At 39.5% G+C, this 25,303-nt stretch overlaps 2 protein-coding genes across 2 annotated transcripts in view; both read left to right on the top strand.

Annotated features, from left to right (window-relative positions):
- Positions 1 to 25,303, top strand: part of LOC123937944 (T-cell-specific guanine nucleotide triphosphate-binding protein 2-like) — a 49,109-nt gene that overhangs the window by 12,626 nt on the left and 11,180 nt on the right. The window lies entirely within an intron of this gene.
- Positions 8,397 to 9,329, top strand: LOC123937945 (putative olfactory receptor 2W6). The gene has a single exon (XM_045998822.1). It carries the CDS (start codon positions 8,397 to 8,399, stop codon positions 9,327 to 9,329), a length of 933 nt encoding a protein of 310 aa, XP_045854778.1.

Here is a 25,303-nt window from a genome sequence, read left to right as displayed (position 1 = left end):
TATTTGACCATATAGTTGTGGGTTCATTTTTGAGTTTTCTATTGATTCCATTGATCTATGTGTCTGTTTTGGTGCCAGTACCATACTGTTTTGACCACTACAGCTTTGTAACATGAAGTCTGGAAGAAAAGAAAAGCTTTGCTTTCTTTTTTTCCAGGTTGATTTGGCTTTTTAGGGTCTTTTGGGGTTCCATACAAATTTTGGGATTGTTTGTTCTGGCTCTAAAAAAAAATGTTGTTGGTATTTTGATAGGGATTGCATAAATATGTATATTGCTTTTGGGCAGTAGAGATTTTAACAGATGCAAAAAAAGCATTTGACAAAGGACAACATCCATTCATGATAAAAGTCTTCAACAAAGCAGGGCTAAAGGGAACATATTTCAACATAATAAAGGCCATCTATGGAAAGCACTCAGTAACATCAAACTCAATAGGGCAAAACTGACAGCTTTCCCTCTATGGTCAGAAAAAAAGACAGGGAGGTCCACTCTCACCATTGTTATTTAGCACAGTACTGGAAGTCCTAGCCTCAGAAACCAGACAACACAAAGACATAAAAGGCATCCAAAATGGCAAGGGAGAAGTAAAACTTTCACTATTTCTAGGTGACATGATACTCTATATAGAAAACCTGAAAAACTCCACCAAAATTTTGCTAGATGATACACAAATTTAGTGCAGTCACAGGATACAAAATCAGCATACGGAAATCTCTTGCCTTTCTATAAAACAATAATGAAGGAGTAGAAAAGAAATTAAGGAATCAATCCCATTTACAATTGCACCAAAAACAATAAGATACTTACAAATAAACTTAACTAAAGAGGTGACAAGCATGTACTCTGAAAAATATAAAACAATGATGAAAGAAATTGAAGACACTAAGAAATGGAATGATGTTCCATGCTCATGAAGAACAGACTTCTTTTGGTCATTTTAAAATATATTGGCATAAAGTTGTATTTTTTTATTAACATATAATATATTATTTGTTTCAGGGGTACAGGTCTTACAGGTCTATGATTAATCAGTCTTACACAATTCACAGCACTCAGCATAGCACATACCCTCCCCAATGCCCCATCACTCAGCCACCCATCCCTCTCACACCCTTCTCCTCTAGCAACCCTCATTTTGTTTCCTGAGATTAAGAGTCTATTCTGGTGGGATGCCTGGGTAGCTCAGTCGGTAGGTTCCTGGGATCAAATCCCTCATTGGGTTCCTTGTTCAGCAGGGAGCCTGCTTTTCTCTCTGACAAATAAATAAATAAAACCTTAAAAAAAAAAAAGGAATCTCCTATGGTTTTTCTGAAGAACAAACTGTTAAAATGCCTATTTTACCCAAAGCAATCTACACATTTAATGCAATTCCCATCTTCTTTTTTAATAGGACAAAATTTTTAATTCATTTTTTCACGTGTAGATTTTCCAAATTTTGCACCATCTTGCCTTAGTAAGTAGTACAATTAAAGGGCTTTCTATGGTCAAGTATTGTGGAGAAGCTTCAAGTAAGGTAACGTTACAGATGTTTACTTACTGAATCAGTTGGGATAACTAAGTTGTTTAAGGTTATAACAATCAAAATAAGGTATTTTACATGCAGAGAAAATGATATATTTTATTCTCCAAAAATTTCTGTTAATTACCTTTGACCATCATAGTTCAATATGCTTTGGATAAACTAGTTAAAACCAGATCAACAGGGTTTTCCCATTCCTAGGTTTGAAACTAAGTGTTTTGTTGTTTTTTTTTTTTTTAACAACATGATAGTGTAAGTGAAGTAAGTCAGTCAAAGAGAGGTGAATACCATATGTTTTCCCTCATATGTAGAATTTAAGAAAGAGAACAAATGAGCAAAGAGAGGGACAAGCAAAAAATCAGACTCTTAAAGTAAGCGCCTTCTCTTTAACAAATATTGAACTGAAAATCTGATTCCTGAGGTACCATAGAAATTCAAACATTATTCTCAATTGTTTGGTTACTTTCTACTTAGCTTCCTAGTCTCTTTCCTTAAACATTGCAAGGACTGATTGATTCCTTAGGAGAAATATGAATTACTTTTCATGGCCTTCCTACTCTTTGGAACCTGTCACTAAAATCCTGAATTTCTTAGGAGCTTGACCTCCACTTTGTCTCTTTGGTCCTATGAAGTCTCCAAAAGCTCTCCTGGCTTCTCTATTCCTTGGAAAAATGTTTTCAGTGCATCCATAGTTTTTGTTTCATGTCAATGGTTGGAATAAGTCCCATGGGGAATTTTTCTTATATATTATTAGACCACAACCATGCAGTTTTTCCTACTCTATGATCTTGGTTTTTCAAATCTTGGTCATGAACAGTTTCCTCAAAGATTTGTTTTGTTTTCCTTAAATTTTAGCTTTCCTGGATTATAGTTTTGTTCTTCTAAAATTTCTCTTATCACAGCCAGAAACAGAAACCTGTATTCATTATTTCTGATGAACAAATACTTATTCTGTTTTAGGTATTTAGTTATTTTTCAGTTTTTTACTTCCTTTCTAATAACAGTACAACAAAATTGATTTTCGGTGATGTGATATTCAGAATTTTCTTCTAAAATTACATAGTTTTGGTTTTGGGGTAACTCATTGAGGCTTATGACCTATACTGATATCTTATTTGTGTTTAACAAAGAATTTGTGTTTAACAAAGAACTCCACAGGTGAGATTATGTGAATTTTGGCTAATGTGTTAATTAAAATTTTTAGGAGAACACACAGATAAAGTATTCTTTTAGACTAAAAAATATTCCAGATGGTGGCTATAATGTAAATTTCCCAAGAGGCAAAGGAATTTTCTATCTGCCCAATATATTTATTGAACATCTTGCAATCCCAGTAACTCCCATTGAGCACAGATCAAACCAAAGCATCTGTGTTTATTTTTATTTTCCCCTTGTTTCTCTTGTTTTGGATTATCAACATGCTAAATAATATCCCAGACATACAAAATAGCATGAATATAAACATCTCTTGTTGGGTGTAGTTATCTAGGAAATATTATATACCAGCAGGGAATAATGTTCAATTATGAGAAGCATAGTTATTTGTAATTTCCTCTTTGTGTTCTTCATGGTCTGGGCCAGTTTCTATGGGGTGATTTTTTTGTACAAACACTGAAAGAAAATTCAAGACATGAGCAAGAACAAGCACACACAGATATCCCCCTCAAAGTAGAAAGCCTCCCAAACTATCCTCTGCCTTGTGGTTCTGTTTTTATTTCTTTAGGCAATTCTTTCTTAATTGAACTTTTGGTATTTACACAAGAATCTTACTTGGCAGGGCATCAGCATCTTCTCTGCAGTTACCCAACCCTCTGCCCTTTGATACTGATCCACAGTAACAGGATCATTCCTAAATTCTGAGCTGCTCTTACTCAGATTAAAGCCTCTCTGCTTATAAAGCAATTTTGGATGCCATCCCCAGAGTTTTTTTTGCATCTGAAGATCCCATAAGGAGAAGACTTCCATTTCAAAGTGAGAGCCTGCTTTGAGAATTTAATGTAGACTGGCTTCTTTTACTTACAAAATATGAACTTCAGCTTCATCCATTTCTTTGCATGGGTTGATAGCCCTTTAAAAAAATTGCTAAACAGTATTCAACTGTATGGATGTACCACTTTATTTATTTATTATTCATCTATTGAAGGATATCTTGTGCACTTCTCATTTTGGATGGTTGTCCATAAAGCTGGTAGCAATAGGGATGCCTGGGTGGCTCAGTCAGTTAAGCATCTGCCCTGGGATCAAGTCCTACAACAGGCCCCTTGCTCAGTGGGGAGCCTGCTTCTCCTCCTACCTGCTGGTCCCCCTGCTTGTGCTCTCTTTCTGTCAAATGAATAAATAAAATCTTAAAAATATAAAGCTGGTATCAACAATCACATGCAAGTTTTTGTGTGGGGCATAAAGTTTGAAACCTGTCAGGTAAATACCTAGTACATGATTGCTGGGTCATATAGTAAGTCAATGTTTAGCTGGGACTTTTATGTTTTAAGCTGAATATATTAATTTACTGAATTCAACTGAATTTTTAAAAACCAGATGTCTACATAGTGAATGAAAACTATGTCCCTAGTCTCAATCCAGAGGAATTTACTGTATGGGAATGAAGAGTATGCTAATTTTTATTGGGTAAATTGAAGGATGTAACAGAAAACATTTTGTAGCCTAGCTTTATTTTATTGTTTATCTCTCAAACTGTTTTATTGGTGTAAATTCAGCCAAAATCACTGCTATAAATACCATATACCTTAATCATAGTAGTAAGAAAATGATGAGCTATTATGAATAGGGAGTCTGCTCCTTCGTTTTTCGGTTCTTCCTTTTATTCTGTTCCCCAAGAGTATCTAGTTTATTCTTCTTTCTATTCAGACCAATAAAAAGCTGGGGACTATATAAATACTCCTAAGCATTTAATAACACATTTATTAACCTAGATATTTTTAAACTTCAGAGGAGATGTGGAGAAACAGGCTTTGGTGCCTCAGTAAGTTCATCCTCCTTGCTACTTATTCCTTCTCCCCAGGCTCCTCACCATTTCATAATAATTGATCACTTAGGGGCCCTTCCTTCAGAGACGTTTTTGCAGAGTAAACAAGTGAAGATTGCAGTGGATGTGAAACACGGGGTCATCACACTTCTCAAAGCTCCCTGGGCACTTACTATAAAAGTTGCCTGCAACCATGAACTAAGTCTTTTGGAGGGGAAGAAAGAAATCCCAGCCACTAGGTTAAATCAACCTCTTGGGGGTCGTTGGGCACAATGGACAGGCTCTCAGCTGACAGGTGCCAGAAATTGACATAGCTTATAGAAACCTAGGTGTACTAGATATTACCCTTGATCCATTACAAACTCTTTTGTTTGTTTGTTTGTTTGTTTTTAAAAGATTCAGGATCATGTCTTTGCCTGCTTCTGGGAGGAAAATGAGAAGAGGATGAGGACACGATTCGGGGGCATATAATCATTTCTGAGAGTGGGACACGGTCAAATAGTTCATGAGTTAAAGCAGAAAAGAATGGTAAGAAGAGAAGCAAAAGGAGGTGCTGGCAGGTTTTGCTAAATCCCACCTTGTGTTCTTGGTCCCACTATGCTGTTGTGGCGGATAGGTTTTATTCACTCTGAAGGCTTGATAGCCTTGGCAAGGAGAAAACTCAGTTCTGTATCTTGCTGCTTGGGCAATTACTTTGGTTGTGGTAGGGAGATGAGACCTGTGTGTCTGAGAGAGCCCTAGCATAGCTTCCCTTCTCTACCCAAGTGTTTAGATTTCTCTACCCACACTAGGACTTCACGTGGATGATAAATAGTGTGACAGGAACATGACTTTTAACACATCAGATGGAAAAATGTGTGTGAAGGTGAGTATTGTTTCTTCACCCTCAATCTCTCTAGATGCAGGGTTGTAGCTGGGAGGGAATGAAAAGCGAGGACATAGTTCTCATGAGTGCCCAAATTAGACTTTCCACACTGGCATAAAACTGGGTCATTAATGCCTTTAAGGTTCTACAAAGTTTTTTTTTTTTTTAAATTAAAAGGTCACTTCTCTATAATAAAGATGACTCCTGGGGTTGAACGCTTGATCTTTCCTCCCTTCTTTTTACAGTCCTGAGTGGTCAGGACTGGCGATGGTTTTTGTTGAATAACTGGCAGCTCCTCCTCTACTCCTTACCCTTTACTCAATAAACAATTACCAATTGCCTAGTATGTGCCAGGCACTAGGAGCGATAACTACAAGGGGGTTATATGCATAGTCACCTACAATAATACAGGCACCATTGTATTACAGTTTAGTGATCATGAACTTTGGAACCAGTTAACAGTTTAACTTTCATGTATATAATCTATAATTTTCAAGATAACCCTATGAAAAAATATTATGATATTGTCATTTTTAAAAATTTTTTAAAAGATTTTATTTATTTATTTGACAGAGAGAGATCACAAGTAAGCAGCGAGGCAGGCAGAGAGAGAGGGGAAGCAGGCTCCCCGCTGAGTAGAGAGCCCGATGCGGCGCTCGATCCCAGGACCCTGAGATCATGACCTGAGCCGAAGGCAGAGGCTTAACTTCACTTATAAACTGGCTCTCCCATTACATCCTGTATGTATTCCCATTGCTTCTGTGCAATCCCAAATTACTCCCAATCAATTTTCCTTCCCCTGTCTCCTCACCTTGTTTTAATTCATTGTGAGTTTTTAAATTTAAGGGTAAATTTGTAGAAAATTATTTGCTCTTACAGTATATAAAACCTTCCTTGTTAAATTTGTTTAATCATTAGTTCTAATGAAGCAAACTGTGGACAAAGACACAAAGAATATTTTATATACACCATTGCCCCACCCTTATCATCTCAATACTCTCAGTCCAAAGGCATGAAGAGTGCAGTTAATAACCTGCATACTGATAGAGAGATAAGATACTGTTGCAAGGAGGGAGGCCAGAAGCTCTAAGAAAAAGTCTTTCTTAATTCAATATGAGTAGTGAAGGGGAAAATACAGTTTGAAAGACCCAAATATCTCAAAACTTATTGAAGTCAGTGGCACTCTATCTTCAAGGCAATTCTAGGAAGTATTTCTGTTTAACAGAAGAGGGACAACTGGAAAAGTCAAGAGAAAGAATCGAGGTAGACATTTTTAATGATACAGATGGAGATAACCTTTTGCTTCACTGTCTGATTTCTCCTTTAACTTCTGTTCCAATAGAGTGAATTTGTTATCTAATTTTGCTTTCTTTCTTTGTACCTTTATTTATAATTCCTATTCAAAGTACTTAAATTACTTTGCCTTCTAGCAGATTTATTTGAGAACTATTGCCTTACGATCATTCAGTTTTCCCAAAGGTATGGACAGGAGCTACTCCAAAAAAGTGGGTGTCCCACAAAATTTTGTCCCACAAAACTGAGTGTCCCACTGCCTCTGGTACATAAGAATAAAAGGAATCTGGTTGCCTTATATTTGACTCAAATTAAAAAGGGTGTGAAACATACAATCATCTGTATAATTTATAAGAAAATAATTTTTTAAGTGATTTTATGATTCTCAGACTAGTCATCCAGAATAGTTTCATCTACATGAAAAATTAAATATGTCAAGAGCGTAGAGAGGAGGGGTGACCTGGGTGGCTCAGTCAGTTAAGCGTCTGTCTTTGAGTCAGATCATGATCTCAGGGTCCTGGGATGGAGCCCTGCATTGCTCTCTGCACAGCAGGGAGTCTTCTTCTCCCTTTCTCTCTGCCCCTCACACCTACTTGTTCTCTCTCTAAAATAAATAAATAAATAAAATCATTTTTAAAAGGGAGAGTAGAGAATTAGAGAATTTGTGAAGAATCATTTGGAATGAACAATAGTCTGAGTCTGAAACCATCCCCTTCAAACAGGAAAGGGTGTTTTGAAGAACTTGCCCCATCACATCAATAGGTATGATGGTGGGAGACTTCAAAAGAGCTACTTGGGGATTTCAGTTAAGTGCATAATTTAGTTGGGAGAGAGCAGAGTGGACTAGGTCAGAAATTCTGGGGGATGAGAAAAGAGCCAACAGATACTACAGTGTGGATTCAAAAACATCTTGGCTGCTGCAATGGTTTTGAGACAAATGATGAAAGGGACCTTCCTCTGTGTTGGAGAAGGGCCACAGGAAAAGGGAGAGCTAGTACAGGGTTGTCCCAAGTCTCAACCAATAGGGCCATCAAAGGGACAAAGGGATCAAATAGCATGATGCTGGGAGAGAATGCTGGATCTCCAGAGGCTGCAGAAGTTGATGGAAGCTTCATAGGAGGAGATGCACCAGCCCAGGCTGGGAACCTGCCAACTTCTTGTCCCAGTAAGGAAGCTTCTAAGAACCTGAACTTTTCCCATGAGAGAAGTGTCAGCTCGTTAAACACCTCCCAGGCTCAGATTTGGAGAGTGAGAACTGTTTTGTAACTCCTTCCCTTTCCCCATGCACTGCCCAAACAAGAGGACCCTGTGGTCAGGAGCAGGGAAAGGGGCAGGGAGAGAGAGAAGCTACCCAGATCCTTTCCCTCAAGCACAAGGGGAGCACCAGGAAGGAGTCCAACCCGGGGAGAGGATAAGACTGAATGTTAAATCAGATTATGAATTTTTAGTATTCATGAGATCGGGCTTTCAAATTAGTGAATTTAGATACTGTTTATGTTTATAACAGAAATTGGTTGTGATGCATTTATTATTGTGGAGGTCATGTACCTACAGGAGTTTTCATCCAATTGCTGGGAGAAATAAGATAGAAAGGAAAATAAGAAACAAAAATGCAGAATTTAGGTCACATCTAAGGACCATCCTTAAATCCATTATGTGTATTAATTACCCACTTATTCTTAAATCCCACTGCAGAGGGTGTGGGATCTCCTGCAGTGATAGGGCTGAAGAGGAGATGGAAACAGCTAATGACAGCACAGGTGGGGATTTCATCTTAGTGGGCTTCTCTGAGCGTCCCGAGTTAGAGCTGATTCTCTCCCTCTTTGTCCTGACATTCTACACGATAACCCTTGTGGGCAACGTGGCCATCATCTTGCTCTCGATCCTGGACACTGGACTCCACACACCCATGTACTTCTTCCTTAGAAACCTCTCTGTTCTTGACCTCTGCTTCACCACCAGCATTGTCCCTCAGATGCTGGTGAACATGTGGGGAAGCAACAAGAAGATTAGCTATGCTGGCTGCATGGTCCAGTACTGGGTGGCCTTGGCACTTGGCTCCACTGAGTGTGTTCTCCTTGCAGTGATGGCAATAGACCGCTATGTTGCAGTTTGCTGGCCTCTGCGCTATGCCTCTATCATGCACCCCAGGCTGTGCCACCTCCTGGCAGCAGCTTCCTGGTGTTCTGGTTTTGCCAACTCCTTTTTACAGTCCTCAATGGCCATGGTGCTGCCTCGATGTGGAAACCGGCGTGTGGACCATTTCTTTTGTGAACTGTTGATCATTGTTAAACTCTCCTGTGTGGATACTGGCCCGACAGAATCTAAAATGTTTATCGCCCGGCTAATCATCCTAGGCATGCCTGTCTCCATCATCCTGACCACTTATGTGTGCATCACCAGAGCAGTAGTAAAAATGCACTCAGCAGAAGGAAGGAAAAAGGCCTTTGGGACCTGTGCCTCCCATCTAATGGTAGTCTCACTCTTCTATGGGACCATTATGTTTTTGTATCTGCAGCCCAAGGACAACTACTCCCAGGACCAGAGCAAAGCACTGGCAGTGCTCTACATGATCCTTGCTCCCACACTCAACCCACTGATCTACACACTGAGGAATAAGGATGTGAAGAAAGCAGTCAGGAGGTTGATAGGGAAGGAGCAGGTATAGGGAATCAAGAGTGGGAAGAACAGGTGAGGCAACCACTGGAGACGTATGTGGGGTGTACCTGTTTTAACTGCACTTCATCTTTCTGTGAGGCGGTTGGAAAATCTGCTGTGTTCTAACCACTAGCTATTCCTGGGATCCTTATAGGGTGGGCACTCACCAGAAGGAAACTTGACCATTCCTTAAAGTAACCTCTGGCCAAGGCAATCCTCACTGGCAAGTAATTCTGTGACCCACTGTTGATGCTTTCCACTAACTTATTTCCACTAACTTATTCAAATGCCACCAAATATACATTTAGATATTATAATAATACCAGTGATAATTCTACTACATTTATTAAGCTGCTACATGGCCATAGAAGCTTCTTAATTTTCTCCATCACCACCTTCACTGCAACATTATCAGAACAGTCAGGCATATGATTTAGTCAGTAACATACAGTGCAGTACTTGTCCATCATGAATAAATATATGAGAACAAGAACAAAAGAATATAAGATGAGTAGACAGAGTTTACACAGTGTACCAAGGATTCCTGTTTCTCAGAACTGGAAGGAATACCATGACTATTCAAGGCCAGGTTGTAGAACATGTTAAATTCCATCCAGTTTAGGACAGTTTTAAAGATGTTTGAATAATAGGAATAAACATATTTGCTGGCTGGATATGTAGAGAGTCTATAAATTTCAAAATTACAAAAATTATAAATGAACAAGGGGACTGTTATTATTTATTAAATGGAGATAAGTTAACTGATATCAATGAGATTCTAAAGGGAATCTCTGCTTACCTTCATAGAAAGAGAGAAGAGGAAAATCCAAGTGACCACAAAGGGAGTCAGGGGACTTGATCTGCATTGCTACATCTACATGGTTTTCAGATGACCGTGATCCCATGGTTTCTAATCCACATTGCCATTAACAGGTTGCTCAGTCATTCATTCTGTGGCCCAATATGGGACCCAAGTGCATCCTATCTTTCTGACATTTGGCTCAGCCTATAATGACATATCCTTGTAAGAGGAGGTCTCCATTAATTAAAGCAGGACTTGAGAAGAACAACCTCTGACTTCCAGAAAAGCGGTCTCATCTTATATGGCAGCTCTTGATGACATGAAATTATGCCCTGCTAGGACAGACTGAAAGCATTACTTCTGAACTTCTTAAATTGCCAATCTATGTGCTTAGAAAAGAGCTAACACTCTGTAAATAATCAATAAATATGGGTTGAATGAATGAATGAACATGGCACGGTATCCATACAAGATGGCAGCACAGTTCAGAATATCTCTGAGACATATTTGTGGAGTCATATGCAACATTTCATTCTATAGGATGGACACTTTGTATTGGCAAGTGACTGAAGGTACAGACTGAAAAAAATAAAATTATCATACATATAATGGGCTACAGCCATGTCTATTGAACTCTACTGTAATAACCACACTGAAACACAATAGTCAGGCATTACTCAAAATATAAATCATTGCTTTAAAGGAGAAAAAGAAATAACTGCAGTGTTTTTCATCAGTTTTTCGATTAAAGCAGTGGTTCTCAACATGAGGCAATTTTGCCCCACATCCTCACTGCGGGAGACACTTGACAATGTCTGGAGACAGTTTTGGTGATCATAGCCTAGGAGAGAGGGACTACTGGCATCCAGTAAGTAGAGACCAGGTATTTTTCTAAATATTATATGATGCACAGTATAGTCTCCTTCAACAAAGGATTATCCAGCCCAAAATGTCAACAGTGCTGAGGTTGGAAGCCCTGAATTAGAGAAATAAATATTATGGATGTTCTGATCAAAGGTATAACATTTATGAAGGCAACAATAATCATAACAGTGAAATAAATTGATATTATCTAGATTTTTATGAAGTCATTGATCACCCTGTGTCAGAAAGGATCTAATTATGAAAACAGAAACAACTTATTGCTATTTATAAGGGAGGCTATTTAATGCAGAGCATTGGTGTCCCAAGTGATAAATGGGTTGCAAATCCAAACAGGAGATATTGAAGAAACCCTGAGATTTGTAACAGTATGAAGCTGCTAACATCCCTACACTTGAGATAAAAGAAGTTGGTGTTAGTAGAACCCAAGGAGTAGGATTATCTGGAAGAAATGGCAGCCAGGATGGCAGACTGGTCTTGCAGGAACTCGAGCAGCTGTCCACTGCTACTCCCTGAGGTGACACCTGAAACAGTATGGGAGACAGTACTAGCTTGCCTTATCCCTTCATTCTTTATTCCAATATTCTGTGGATATGGGAACCAAGAAGATGCAGCCTGCAGGGTCATTAGCGCCTCATTGTACTCCCTCAAAATGACTAGATGAGGGGCACCTGGGTGGCTCAGTGGGTTAAAGCCTCTGCCTTCAGCCCAGGTCATGGTCCCAGGGTCCTGGGATGGAGCCCCACATCGGGCTCTCTGCTCAGCAGGGAGCCTGCTTCCCCTCCTCTCTCTCTCTGGCTGCCTCTCTGCCTACCTGTGATCTCTGTCTGTCAAATAAATAAATAAAATCTTTAAAAAAAGTGACTAGATGAGGAAGGGCAATAAATGTTTCCAGAGCCTAACAAATATCATATTATATTTGTCTTTGTCTGACTGACTTATTTCACTTGGCGTAATACCCTCTAGTTCCAGCCACATCATTGCAAATGGCAGATTTCATTCTTTTTGATACCTGAGTAACATTCCAATATATATATATAATATATACTTATCATATATAATTATTTTATATTATATATTTATATATTACATTACATATATTATATATATATTTATCACATTTTCTTTGTCCATTCATTTGACTATGGATATCTGGACTCTTTCCATTTTTGGATATTATGGACATTGCTGCTATGCATGTGCCCCTATTTTCACTACATCTGCATCTTTGGGGTAAATACCTAGTAGTTCAATTGCTGGGTCACAGGGTAGCTCTATTTTTAGCATCTTAAGGGACCTCTATACTGTTTTCCAGAGTGGATGTATCAGCTTGCTTTCCCATGAACAGTGTAAGAGGGTTCCCCTTTCTCCACATTCTCACCAACATTTGTTGTTCCCCATCTTCTTAATTTTTGCCATTCTAACTGGTGTAGGATGGTATCTCATTGTGGTTTTGATCTGTATTTCCCTGATGGCTAGTGATGCTGAACATTTTTTCATGTGTCTGTTAGCCATTTGAATGTCTTGTTTGGAGAAATGTCTGTTCATGTCTTCTGCCGATTTCTTGACTGGAATATTAGCTTTTGGCTGTTGAGTTGGTAAGTTGTTTATCGATTTTGGATATTAGCCCTTTGTCTGATGAGACACCTGCAAATATTTTTTTTAGGTTTGTCAACCATTTTCTTTGTTGTGAAAAAGTTTTTGATCCTGATGAAGTCCCAATAGTTGATTTTTGCTTTTGTTTCCCTGGCCTTTGGAGACACGTCTTGCAAGAAGTTACTGCAGCTGAGGTCTGTTGTTCTCCTCTAGGATTGTGATGAATTCCTGTGTCACATTTTGGTCTTTCATCTATTTTTAATTTATCTTTGTGTATGGCCTAAGAATGTGATATAGTTTTGTTTTTCTGCATGTGGCTGTCCAATTTTCCCAACCCCATTTGTTGAAGAGACTGTGTTTTTCCTGCTTTGTTGAAGATTAGTTGGCCATAGAGTTGAGAGTCCACTTCTGTGGTCTCTATTCTGTTCCATTGATCTATGATCTGTTTTTTGTGCCAGTATCCTACTGTCTTGATTTTTATAGCTTTTAATAGAGCTTGAAGTCGGGCATTGTGATGCCACCAGCTTTGATTTTCTTTTTCAACATTCCTTTGGCTATTTGGGGTCTTTTTTTGATTCCATACAAGTTTTAGGATTGTTTGTTCCAGCTCAGTGAAAAATGTTCATTGTATTTTGATAGGGATTGCATTGAATGTGCGGATTGATTGAGTAACATAGACATTTTAATAATATTTGTTCTCATCTGTGGGCATGAAATGTTTTTCCATTTCTTTGTGTCTTCCTCAATTTCTTTCATGAGTACTTTATAGTTTTCTGAGTATGGATCTTTTCCTTCTTTTGTTATATTTATTTCTAGGTATCTTATGGTTTTTGGTGCAATTGTAAATGGAATTGATTCTTTGATTTCTGTTTTTCTGCCTCATCTGCCTCATGTTAGTGTGTAGAAATGCAGCTGACTTCTGAACATTGATTTTATATCCTGCCACTTTGTTGAATTCCTGTATAAGTTCTAGTGATTTTGGGGTGGGATCTTTTGGGTTTTCCACGTAGAATGTCATGTCATCTGGGAAGAGCAAAAGATTTATTTCTTCTTTGCTGATTTGGATGCCTCTTATTTCTTTTGTTGTTGATTGCTGAGGCTAGGACTTCTAGTACTGTTTTGAACAACAGTGGTGAAAGTGGACATCCTTGTTGTGTTGCTGATCTTAGAGGAAAAGCTCTCCATTTCCCCCTCATTGAGAATGATATTGGTTGTTGGGGTTTTGTATATGGCTTTTTTTTTTAAAAGATTTTATTTATTTATTTGACAGAGAAAGATCACAAGTAGGCAGAGAAGCAGGCAGAGAGAGAGAGAGAGAGGGAAGCAGGCTTCCTGCTGAGCAGAGAGCCTGATGCAGGGCTCAATCCCAGGACCCTGAGATCATGACCTGAGCCAAAGGCAGAGGCTTTAATCCACCGAGCCACCCAGGCACCCCTGTATATGGCTTTTGATATTGAATTTTGTTCCCTCTGTCCCTACACTGAAGAGAGATTTAATCAAGAAAAGATGCTGTATATTGTCACGTTTTTTTTTAATTTAATTTTTTTTTATTCGTTTATTTGTTTATTTACAGCATAACAGTGTTCATTGTTTTGGCTTCACACCCAGTGCTCCATGCAGTACGTGCCCTCCCTATTACCCACCACCTGGTTCCTCAACCACCCCCCCCCCCCACCCCTTCAAAACCCTCTGGTTGTTTTTCAGAGTCCATAGTCTCTCATGGTTCATCTCCCCTTCCAGTTTCCCTCAACTCCCTCTCCTCTCCATCTCCCCATGTCCTCCATGTTATTTGTTATGCTCCACAAATAAGTGAGACCATATAATACTTGACTCTCTCTGCTTGACTTATTTCGCTCAGCATAATTTCTTCCAGTCCCGTCCATGTTGCTACAAAAGTTGGGTATTCATCCTTTCTGATGGAGGCATAATACTCCATTGTGTATATGGACCACATCTTCCTTATCCATTCATCCGTTGAAGGGCATCTTGGTTCTTTCCACAGTTTGGCGACCGTAGCCATTGCTGCAATAAACATTGGGGTACAGATGGCCCTTCTTTTCACTACATCTGTATCTTTGGGGTAAATACCCAGTAGTGCAATTGCAGGGTCATAGGGAAGCTCTATTCTTAATTTCTTCAGGAGTCTCCACACTGTTCTCCAAAGTGGCTGCACTAACTTGCAATCCCACCAACAGTGTAAGAGGGTTCCCCTTTCTCCACATCCTCTCCAACACACGTTGTTTCCTGTCTTGCTAATTTTGGCCATTCTAACTGGTGTCAGGTGGTATCTCAATGTTGTTTTAATTTGAATCTCCCTGATGGCTAGTGATGATGAACATTTTTTCATGTGTCTGATAGCCATTTGTATGTCTTCATTGGAGAAGTGTCTGTTCATATCTTCTGCCCATTTTTCGATATGAGTATCTGTTTTGTGTGTGTTGAGTTTGAGAAGTTCTTTATAGATCCTGGATATCAACCTTTTGTCTGTACTGTCATTTGCAAATATCTTCTCCCACTCCGTGGGTTGCCTTTTTGTTTTGTTGACTGTTTCCTTTGCTGTGCAGAAGCTTTTGATCTTGATGAAGTCCCAAAAGTTCATTTTTGCTTTTGTTTCCTTGGCCTTTGGAGACATATCTTGAAAGAAGTTGTTGAGGCTGATATAGAAGAGGTTACTGCCTATGTTCTCCTCTAGGATTCTGATAGATTCCTGTCTCACGTTGAGGTCTTTTATCCATTTCGAGTTTATCTTTGTGTACCGTGTCAGAGAATGGTCAAGTTTCATTCTTCTACATATCGCTGTCCAGTTTTCCCAGCACCATTTATTGAAGAGACTGTCTTTTTTCCATTGAATATTTTTTCCTGTTTTATCGAAGATTATTTCACCATAGAGTTGAGGGTCCATATCTGGGCTCTCCACTCTGTTCCACTGGTCTATGTGTCTGTTTTTATGCCAGTACCATGCTGTCTTGGTGATCATAGCTTTGTAGTAAAGCTTGAAATCGGGTAACGTGATGCTGCCAGTTTTGTTTTTGTTTTTCAACATTTCCTTAGCAATTCGGGGTCTCTTCTGATTCCATACAAATTTTAGGATTATTTGCTCCAGCTCTTTGAAAAATACTGGTGGAATTTTGATTGGAATGGCATTAAAAGTATAGATTGCTCTAGGCAGTATAGACATTTTAACAATGTTTATTCTTCCAATCCAAGAGCATGGAACAGTCTTCCATCTTTTTGTGTCTTCTTCAATTTCTTTCATGAGTGTTCTGTAGTTCCTCGAGTACAGGTCCTTTACTTCTTTGGTTAGGTTTATTCCCAGGTATCTTATGGTTCTTGGTGCTCTAGTAAATGGAATCGATTCTCTAATTTCCCTTTCTGTATTTTCATTGTTAGTGTATAAGAAAGCCACTGATTTCTGTACATTAACTTTGTATCCTGCCACGTTACTGAATTGTTGTATGAGTTCTAGTAGTTTGGGGGTGGAGTCTTTGGGGTTTTCCATATAAAGAATCATGTCATCTGCGAAGAGAGAGAGTTTGACTTCTTCCTTGCCAATTTGGATACCTGTTATTTCTCTTTGTTGTCTGATTGCCATTGCTAGGACTTCTAATACTATGTTGAACAAGAGTGGTGAGAGTGGGCATCCTTGTCGTGTTCCTGATCTCAACGGGAAGGCTGCAAGCTTTTTGCCATTGAGGATGATATTTGCTGTGGGTCTTTCATAGATCGATTTTATGAAGTTCAGGAATGTTCCCTCTATCCCTATACTTTGAAGCGTTTTCATCAGGAACGGATGCTGGATTTTGTCAAATGCTTTTTCTGCATCAATTGAGAGGACCACGTGGTTCTTCTCTTTTCTCTTATTGATTTGTTCTATCACATTGATTGATTTGTGAATGTTGAACCAACCTTGCAACCCAGGGATGAATCCCACCTGGTCATGGTGGATAATCTTTTGAATGTGCTGCTGGATCCTGTTTGCTAGGATCTTGTTGAGAATCTTTGCATCCATATTCATCAGTGATATTGGTCTGAAATTCTCTTTTTTGGTAGGGTCTTTGCCTGGTTTGGGGATCAGGGTAATGCTGGCTTCATAAAAAGAGTCTGGAAGTTTTCCTTCTGCTTCGATTTTTTGGAACAGCTTCAGGAGAATTGGTGTTAATTCTTCTTGAAAAGTTTGGTTGAATTCCCCAGGGAATCCGTCAGGTCCTGGGCTCTTGTTTTTAGGGAGGTTTTTGATCACTGCTTCAATCTCATTACTAGATATCAGTCTATTCAGGTTGTCAATTTCTTCCTGGTTCAATTTTGGGAGTTTGTAGTTTTCCAGGAATGCATCCATTTCATCTAGGTTGCTTAGCTTATTGGCATATAAGTGTTGGTAATAATTTCTGATGATTGTTTCTATTTCCTTGGTGTTCGTTGTGATCTCTCCCTCTTCATTCATAATTTTATTAATTTGGGCTTTCTCTCTTTTCTTCTGGATTAGTGTGGCCAATGGTTTATCGATCTTATTGATTCTTTCAAAAAACCAGCTTCTAGTTTCATTGATATGTTCTACTGTATCTCTCGTTTCTACCTCATTGATCTCTGCTCTAATCTTGATTATTTCCCTTCTTGCATGTGGAGTTGGTTTGATTTGTTGTTGATTCTCCAGTTCTTTAAGGTGTAGAGACAGCTGGTGTACTCTGGATTTTTCAATGTTTTTGAGGGAGGCTTGGATGGCTATGTATTTCCCCCTTAGAACCGCCTTTGCTGTATCCCATAGGTTTTGGACCGAGGCGTCTTCATTCTCATTGGTTTCCATGAATTGTTTAAGTTCATCTTTGATCTCCTGGTTGATCCAAGCATTCTTAAGCAAGGTGGTCTTTAGCTTCCAGGTGTTTGAGTTCCTTCTGAACTTTTCCTTGTGATTGAGTTCCAGTTTCAAAGCATTGTGATCTGAGAATATGCAGGGAATAATGTCAGTCTTTTGGTATCGGTTGAGTCCTGCTTTGTGACCCAGTATGTGGTCTATTCTGGAGAAGGTTCCATGTGCACTTGAGAAGAATGAGTATTCTGTTGTTTTAGGGTGGAATGTTCTGTATATGTCGATGAAGTCCATCTGGTCCAATGTTTCATTCAATGCTCTTATTTTTTTATTAATTTTCAGCTTCGATGATCTGTCTATTTCTGAGAGAGGTGTATTAAGATCTCCTACTATTATTGTATTCATATCAATATGACTCTTTATCTTGCTTAATAGTTTTCTTATGTAATTGGGTGCTCCCATATTGGGGGCATAGATATTCACAATTGTTAGATCATCTTGGCAGATAGTCCCTTTAAGAATTATGTAGTGTCCTTCTGTATCTCTGACTACAGTCTTTAATTTAAAATCTAATTTATCTGATATGAGAATCGCTACTCCGGCCTTCTTTTGAGGCCCATTGGCATGAAAGATGCTTCTCCATCCCTTCACTTTCAGTCTGGGTGTATCCTTAGGTTCAAAATGGGTCTCTTGTAGGCAACATATGGATGGGTCCTGTCGTTTTATCCAATCTGCAACCCTGTGTCGTTTTATGGGCGCATTTAGGCCATTCACATTGAGAGTGATTATTGAGAGATAGGTTTTTATTTGTCATCGTGTTGCCTTTGAAGTCTTTCTGTCTGTAGATTGTTTCTATATTTCTGTTCAATGATATTCTTAGGATTTTTTCTCTTTTATTGGACCCCCCTTAATATTTCCTGCAGTGTCGGCTTGGTGGTTGCATAGTCTTTTAAGCCTTGCTGGTCTTGGAAACTCTTTATCTCTCCATCCATTTTAAATGTCAGTCTTGCTGGATAGAGCATTCTTGGTTGCATGTTCTTCTCATTTAGTACTCTGAATATATTTTGCCAGCCCTTCCTGGCTTGCCAGGTCTCTGTGGAAAGGTCTGACGTTATTCTAATGGGCTTTCCTCTGTACGTAAGGAGCTTTTTTGTCCTAGCTGCTTTTAAGAGGGTCTCTCTTGAAACATAATTCCTCATTCTAACTATAAGGTGTCGTGAGGAATTTCGAGAATTTAAAATCTTGGGAGGAGATCTCTCTGCCTCTAGTACATGAACGTTGTTTCCATTCGTGAGATTGGGAAAATTTTCATAGACAACTTCTTCCACTATATCTTCTAGACTTTTTTCTTTTTCCTCCCCTTCAGGGATTCCAATAATTCTGACATTGGAACGTTTCATGGAATCGTTTATTTCCCTGATTCTGTTTTCGTGGCTTCTGATCTGTTTGTTCCAGGCTTCCTCCTGATCCTTTCTCTCTATCTGTTTGTCCTCCAGATCACTAATTCTATCTTCTGTCTCAGTTACCCTAGCTTTTAGAGCATTTAGATTAGATTGGAACTCATTGAGAGCATTTTGAACATCATCCCTGGTGGCTTTCAGTTCTGCCCTAATCAATTCTGTTTGGTCATCCATGGCTTTCTCCAGCCTAGCTATTGCCTGGATAATTGTTAGTCTGAATTCCTTTTCTGACATATTGTCTATGTCGATAGCCATTAGCTCTGTTGCAGAAGGCCCATCCCCTGTATTTTTCTTCTGTTGGGTATTCCTCCTCCTAGTCATTTTGGAAAGAGATGACTGAACAGATGCAGCTGGACTTATCGATTGTGGTGCAGTCAATGTGCACCCTGGAACGCTTCTGTGCAATCAGGATTCCCCACCCAAATGAGAGAAAAAAGAAAAGAAAAGAAATAGAGAAGAAGAAAGAAAAGAAAGGGGAAAGAAAAAAGGAAAAAAAAAAGAGAGAGAGAGAGAGAGAGAGATAGAAAAAAAAGGGAAGATAAAAGAGAGGGCTCAGCCCAAATGGGCCACAAGGTAAGATTTATGAAGTATACAAACAAAAACAGACAAACAAAAACACTGATAAATGTATATGACAAGAGAAAAAAAAATATATATATAAGCAAAAAAAAGGGAAGAACCTCATCAGAGAGAACCCCAAGTATAAGATTTATATATTATCAGGACAAACACAAATTCACAGAAACACTGACAGAAGGAAAAATTGGGAGAGTGGTTATAAATTCTCAGTGTGGGTGAGGAAGTTTATTTTGATTCTTCCTGAAGGTATCTTGATGTTTTTGTTAAGGGACTCAACTTTCCTAAGTTACATGGGGATTAGAAACTGGTTTGCCTATAGGGGTAGCATTGATTGGGGAAAGGGGATTACCTTGAAGTTTAACTCTATATGTATAGTAGAAAATAAAAATTAAAAAAGAATAAACTAGACTAAACTAAGTTAAAATTAAAAAAGAATTAAAAAAATAGAAAAGCAAAAGAAAAACACGGGTGTATGTATCAAAAAGTTCAGGTTAGAAGGTTATTAAAGAATTTGATGTACTGGACATCTCAGTGTGGTGGTAAATAGGTTAAAAAATTATCTGTATGTATAAAAAAAAAAAAGAACCAGAATATTGGTAAAGAGTTAAAGATAAAAGTTGTATTTATGAAGTAGTGGTGGTGGTTCTCTTGTAGTCTTTTTTTTTTTTCTTCCTTCCTGGTTGATTTTCTGGGGGAGGGGCCTGCCACGTGGGTTTTCAGACAATGATGTTCCCTGAGTTAGGTCCTCTCGCTCCCCTCAAGGGGGTGAGCTCTGAGGAAAGTGTTTTTTTTTTTTTTTCAGCCTTTTGTTCTCTGGGGGTTTTTATGTTCTTTCATCTGCTTTCTCTCGCCTTGACAGCTTTTGATGGTTTTTGGAGGTTTAGAGGAGAGCAAACTGCACCCCGACCTCCCTCTCAGAGAGAAGCCCCAGAATGTTTTGGAAAAGCTGCTGGCTGAGTCGGTTCTGAGTCACTGTCCCTGGGGATGCCGGAGCTCCTCGTTGTACCCAAAACCAGGGCAGCAGTGGCTGTCTAGGCAGCTCCAGACCGCCAGAGAGGTTCTGAGCAGAGATCGCACACTGAGATTTTCCCGCTGTCCCGGGCTGGGAATGTCAGGTTTTTCCGGATGTCAGAGCTCCAGGCTAGCGCCTACGAGCACGTATCCCAAGGGAGGGTGTGGAATGCGCGCGTTTCAGGATTGCCATCTGGCCAGGCTCCCAGCCCCTCACGGGAGCCAGACCCCACTCGTTCTCGGGTGCGCTGGCATTCAGGCGCACTGGTGGCTCAGGGATGGAGACCTGATTTCTCCGCCTCACTCTCTCTGGCTCAGCGCCAGGGGAAGCTGTCCTGGGTCCGGGGACTTAGGTCCCTGACCCTAACCGCTCAGGTTCCCACTATTACCCCCCGTGATCCTTTGCTCTTTGTTTTTTGAGTGCTTTCAACCAGACTCCAAGTTAATGCTGGTCCCCAGAGGCAGAGCACTCTTGTGCTGGGGTATTACTTTCCAATTGGTCACCTCTGGTGGCTCCCTCCCCCTTTTGTTTATCTTCCGATATCAGTCTGACGCTCCCAGTCTGCTTTACCTGCCACTGGCGTCTTCTGCTCCTGTAGAGATCCAGACGTGTATAATTCTGATCTCAGGCTGATTTCATGGGTGGTCGGAGTTCTTTGGTAGGTAATCAGCTCACTTTAGGGTACAGGTTGAAATCGTGCCTCCTCGTACTTCCCCGCCATCTTGACTCCCCTGACACTCATAATTTTTACTGTCATTCACCAGAAGACTTCATCCCCAGAGATGCATACAATCATTAGGCTCTGTAAATACCTTTTCCTGACCCTACTCCTCATGCTTCCCCAACTCCAAGACTCTACCAATCACACACTGAATATATTTCATTTTAGCACATGGGCAGTTCATTGGATTCCTTACCTAAGTTCTGAAAATTTGCTTCATTTCTTTATTCTACTCTGAAACCACTGCTTCACTTGAGATTCTTTCAGGTAGTGGGATCTTTGTCTCTCCTCTCCCCTGTTTCACCAGGCTTATATGAGAAAATGTTCTCTTTGATCCTGAGTGCTTGCAGATAATTTTCCATCTCTCCAGCTTTGAAAGATTTGCTATCAATCTATATCCATAAGTGTCCTCGTGGAAATAATCACTGACCCAAGTCACTCACCTCCCTAGCTTCTGACTACTATAAGGACCTATTTAGAAACTGTCCCTGCTCCCCTTCCCCCAGGGAATTTACTTGGAAACAAGTCCTGGAAACCAGTTACAGGTAACAAAAGCCCAGATACAAGGGTGGGTCAGGCCAGGTGGAGACATCCGATCAGTGGGGGAGTTGCATACTCTCAAGGAGTAGGGACCCCCGCCCTCTGGGAGCCTTTTTGGCGCCAATCCTAATCAAAGTGTATAGGCTGGTTCTAATGTCTACTAGGGTAAATTGTAATTCAGTTGGTCACCTAGCGTCACTGTGGAGTTTCCTGTGTGTGTTACAACTTCATTGGCCACTGTGCATGGCCAGGCCCAACTGCATGGCCTTTGCCCTTAAAAGCCAGTCCGTATTTAAGCTCTATTACAAAGCTGTCATCATCAAGACAGCATGGTCCTGGCACAAAAACAGACACATAGATCAATGGAACAGAATAGAGAGCCCAGAAATAGACCCTCAACTCTATGGTCAACTAATCTTCGACAAAGCAGGAAAGAATGTCCAATGGAAAAAAGACAGCCTCTTCAATAAATGGTGCTGGGAAAATTGGACAGCCACATGCAGAAAAATGAAATTGGACCACTTCCTTACACCACACATGAAAATAGACTCCAAACGGATGAAGGACCTCAATGTGAGAAAGGAATCCATCCAAATCCTTGAGGAGAATGCAGGTAGCAACCTCTTCAACCTCAGCCACAGCAACATCTTCCTAGGAACATCGGCAAAGGCAAGGGAAACAAGGGCAAAAATGAACTATTGGGATTTCATCAAGATCAAAAGCTTTTGCACAGCAAAGGAAACAGTTAACAAAACCAAAGACAACTGACAGAATGGGAGAAGATATTTGCAAACGACATATCAGATAAAGGGCTAGTATCCAAAATCTATAAGGAACTTAGCAAACTCAACACCCAAAGAACAAATAATCCAATGAAGAAATGGGCAGAGGACATGAACAGACATTTCTACAAAGAAGACATCCAGATGGCCAACAGACACATGAAAAAGTGCTCCACATCACTTGGCATCAGGGAAATACGAATCAAAACCACAATGAGATATCACCTCACACCAGTCAGAATGGCTAAAATTAACAAGTCAGGAAATGACAGATGCTGGCGAGGATGCGGAGAAAGGGGAACCCTCCTCCACTGTTGGTGGGAATGCAAGCTGGTGCAACCACTCTGGAAAACAGCATGGAGGTTCTTCAAAATGTTGAAAATAGAACTACCCTATGACCCAGCAATTGCACTACTGGGTATTTACCCTAAAGATACAAACGCAGTGATCCGAAGGTGCAGATGTCCCCGAATGTTTATAGCAGCAATGTCTACAATAGCCAAACTATGGAAAGAACGTAGATATCCATCAACAGATGAATGGATAAAGAAGAGGTGGTATATATACACAATGGAATACTATGCAGCCATCAAGAGAAATGAAATCTGGCCATTTGCGATGACGTGGATGGAACTAGAGGGTATCATGCTTAGTGAAATAAGTCAATCGGAAAAAGACAACTATCATATGATCTCCCTGATATGAGGACATGGAGATGCAACATGGAGGGTTAGGGAGATAGGAGAAGAATAAATGAAACAAGATGGGATTGGGAGGGAGACAAAGCATAAATGACTCTTAATCTCACAAAACAAGCTGGGGGTTGCTGGGGGGAGGTGGGTTTGGGAGAGGGGGAGTGGAGTTATGGACATTGGGGAGGGTATGTGCTATGGTGAGTGCTGTGAAGTGTGTAAACCTGGCGATTCACAGACCTGTACCCCTGGGAATAAAAATACATTATATGTTTATTAAAAAAAAATTGGAAGGGGAGGCAAACCATAAGAGACTATGGATTCTGAAAAACAACCTGAGGGTTTTGAAGGGGCAGGGGTGGGAGGTTGGGGGAACCAGGTGGTGGGTAATAGGGAGGGCACGTATTGCATGGAGCACTGGGTGTTTTGCAAAAACAATGAATACTGAATGCTGAAAAAGTAAATAAAGCCAAAAAAAAAATAAATAAAAGCCAGTCCGTAAAGGAGAGCAGGGTCGTCCTCTCTTGTAAGAGGTGCATCCCCGAATGTTCGGTTAGATTCTTGATGCTTGGCATGAAATAAAGCTTTGCTTGACCTTCGCTTTATATCAGTCTCGCTCCTTTAATCACGGACCCATTATTGGGGCATAACTACCACATTCCCTAACTCAACTCATGCTATGTATTAGTGCTTGTAGATCCATGCCAATGGATTAGCACAATAACCTCAGCCTCTTACATTTGTGAACTCTCTTCCAGCACTCCTATCCCACTCCCAACCTCATCCACTCTCTCCTGCTTACGCATTAGCTGTTGTCATTATCAATGTCGTTTTCAAGCATCTCACGTTCTATTACCACTTATTTCCAGCTTATTCTACCTAGCCTCTAACTTTAATATTACTTTGTCATCATCAGGATGTGAAAATTTGTACTCTCCATAACGTTTTCAGAGCTTTTCCTCCTTGCCTAAACTTCCACAATCCAGCATCATCACACCTGCAAAAATATGTGATTACATCACTTTTTTCCTAATTCATACTCCTCATCACATAAAGACAACCCATGTTAAATCTACTATTTTGCTTCATCCATGGCATCCTGGTCAGATAAACAAAGCTGGAGAAAAACATAAAAAAGTGTATATGAATTTATATCAAATTCCTCAATAGTAAGTCCAGTGAGTTCTACCTCAGTCTAGAAATAATAGTAATTTTCTAAACCATTTACATTGTGTTCACTTTCCCACTTCTCTTGATGACTACTTCATAACATTTTCTCTAGTCTCAAACCATCAACATATACTCTGTCAGTGTTATATTGATGCCACGCTGCATATTTTTATTGACATATAATTGATGTGTAATATTGTGTCAGATGTACAATATGAAATTTGATATTTGTATATTTTGCAAAATGATTACAATAGGTCTAGTTAGCATCCACCACCACACATAGTTACAAATTTTCCTTCTTGTCATGACATTTAAGTTCTTTTCTTTTAGCAACTTTCAAATATATAGTACAGTATTATTAATTATAGTCACCAGTTTACATACTAGAGCTCCATAATTTATTTCTTTTATAACAGGAAAATTTACCCTTTGACCATGTCACCTATTTCTCCAAACCCCTGACCCCAACTTAGGCAAACACCAATCTATTCTTTTTATCTATGGGTTCAGTTTATTTTTTTTTTTCTGATTGAACATATATATGAAATCATACATACCTGTTTTTCACTGTCTGACTTATTTTACATAGTGTTACACCAAGTTTCATCATTATATATATGTGTATACATACACATATTTTACATATATAAAATATAATATGTATATATATTTCAGGCATTATGCCTTTCATCTTGCTCATCCTCTAATAAGTGAGGGTGTTTCATGTGCATTATGCCTGAAATATATATACTATTATATTTTATATATGTAAAATCACTTCATTTTCTTTATTCACCCATCAATGAACTCCATATTTCACTTAGAAAACTAAGCAATAAAAAGACTAGTTCACAAGATCCCACCACTACATCAATCCCTTTTAATATCCTTGCTCAGAAATGTGCCCTTCTCCCTGGGTATTATGAATAAATTGTCTATGT

This window comes from Meles meles, chromosome 3 (assembly GCF_922984935.1).
Source record: "Meles meles chromosome 3, mMelMel3.1 paternal haplotype, whole genome shotgun sequence".
NCBI classification, from domain to species: Eukaryota; Metazoa; Chordata; class Mammalia; order Carnivora; family Mustelidae; genus Meles; species Meles meles.
This window is presented reverse-complemented; position numbering and strand designations above follow the sequence as displayed.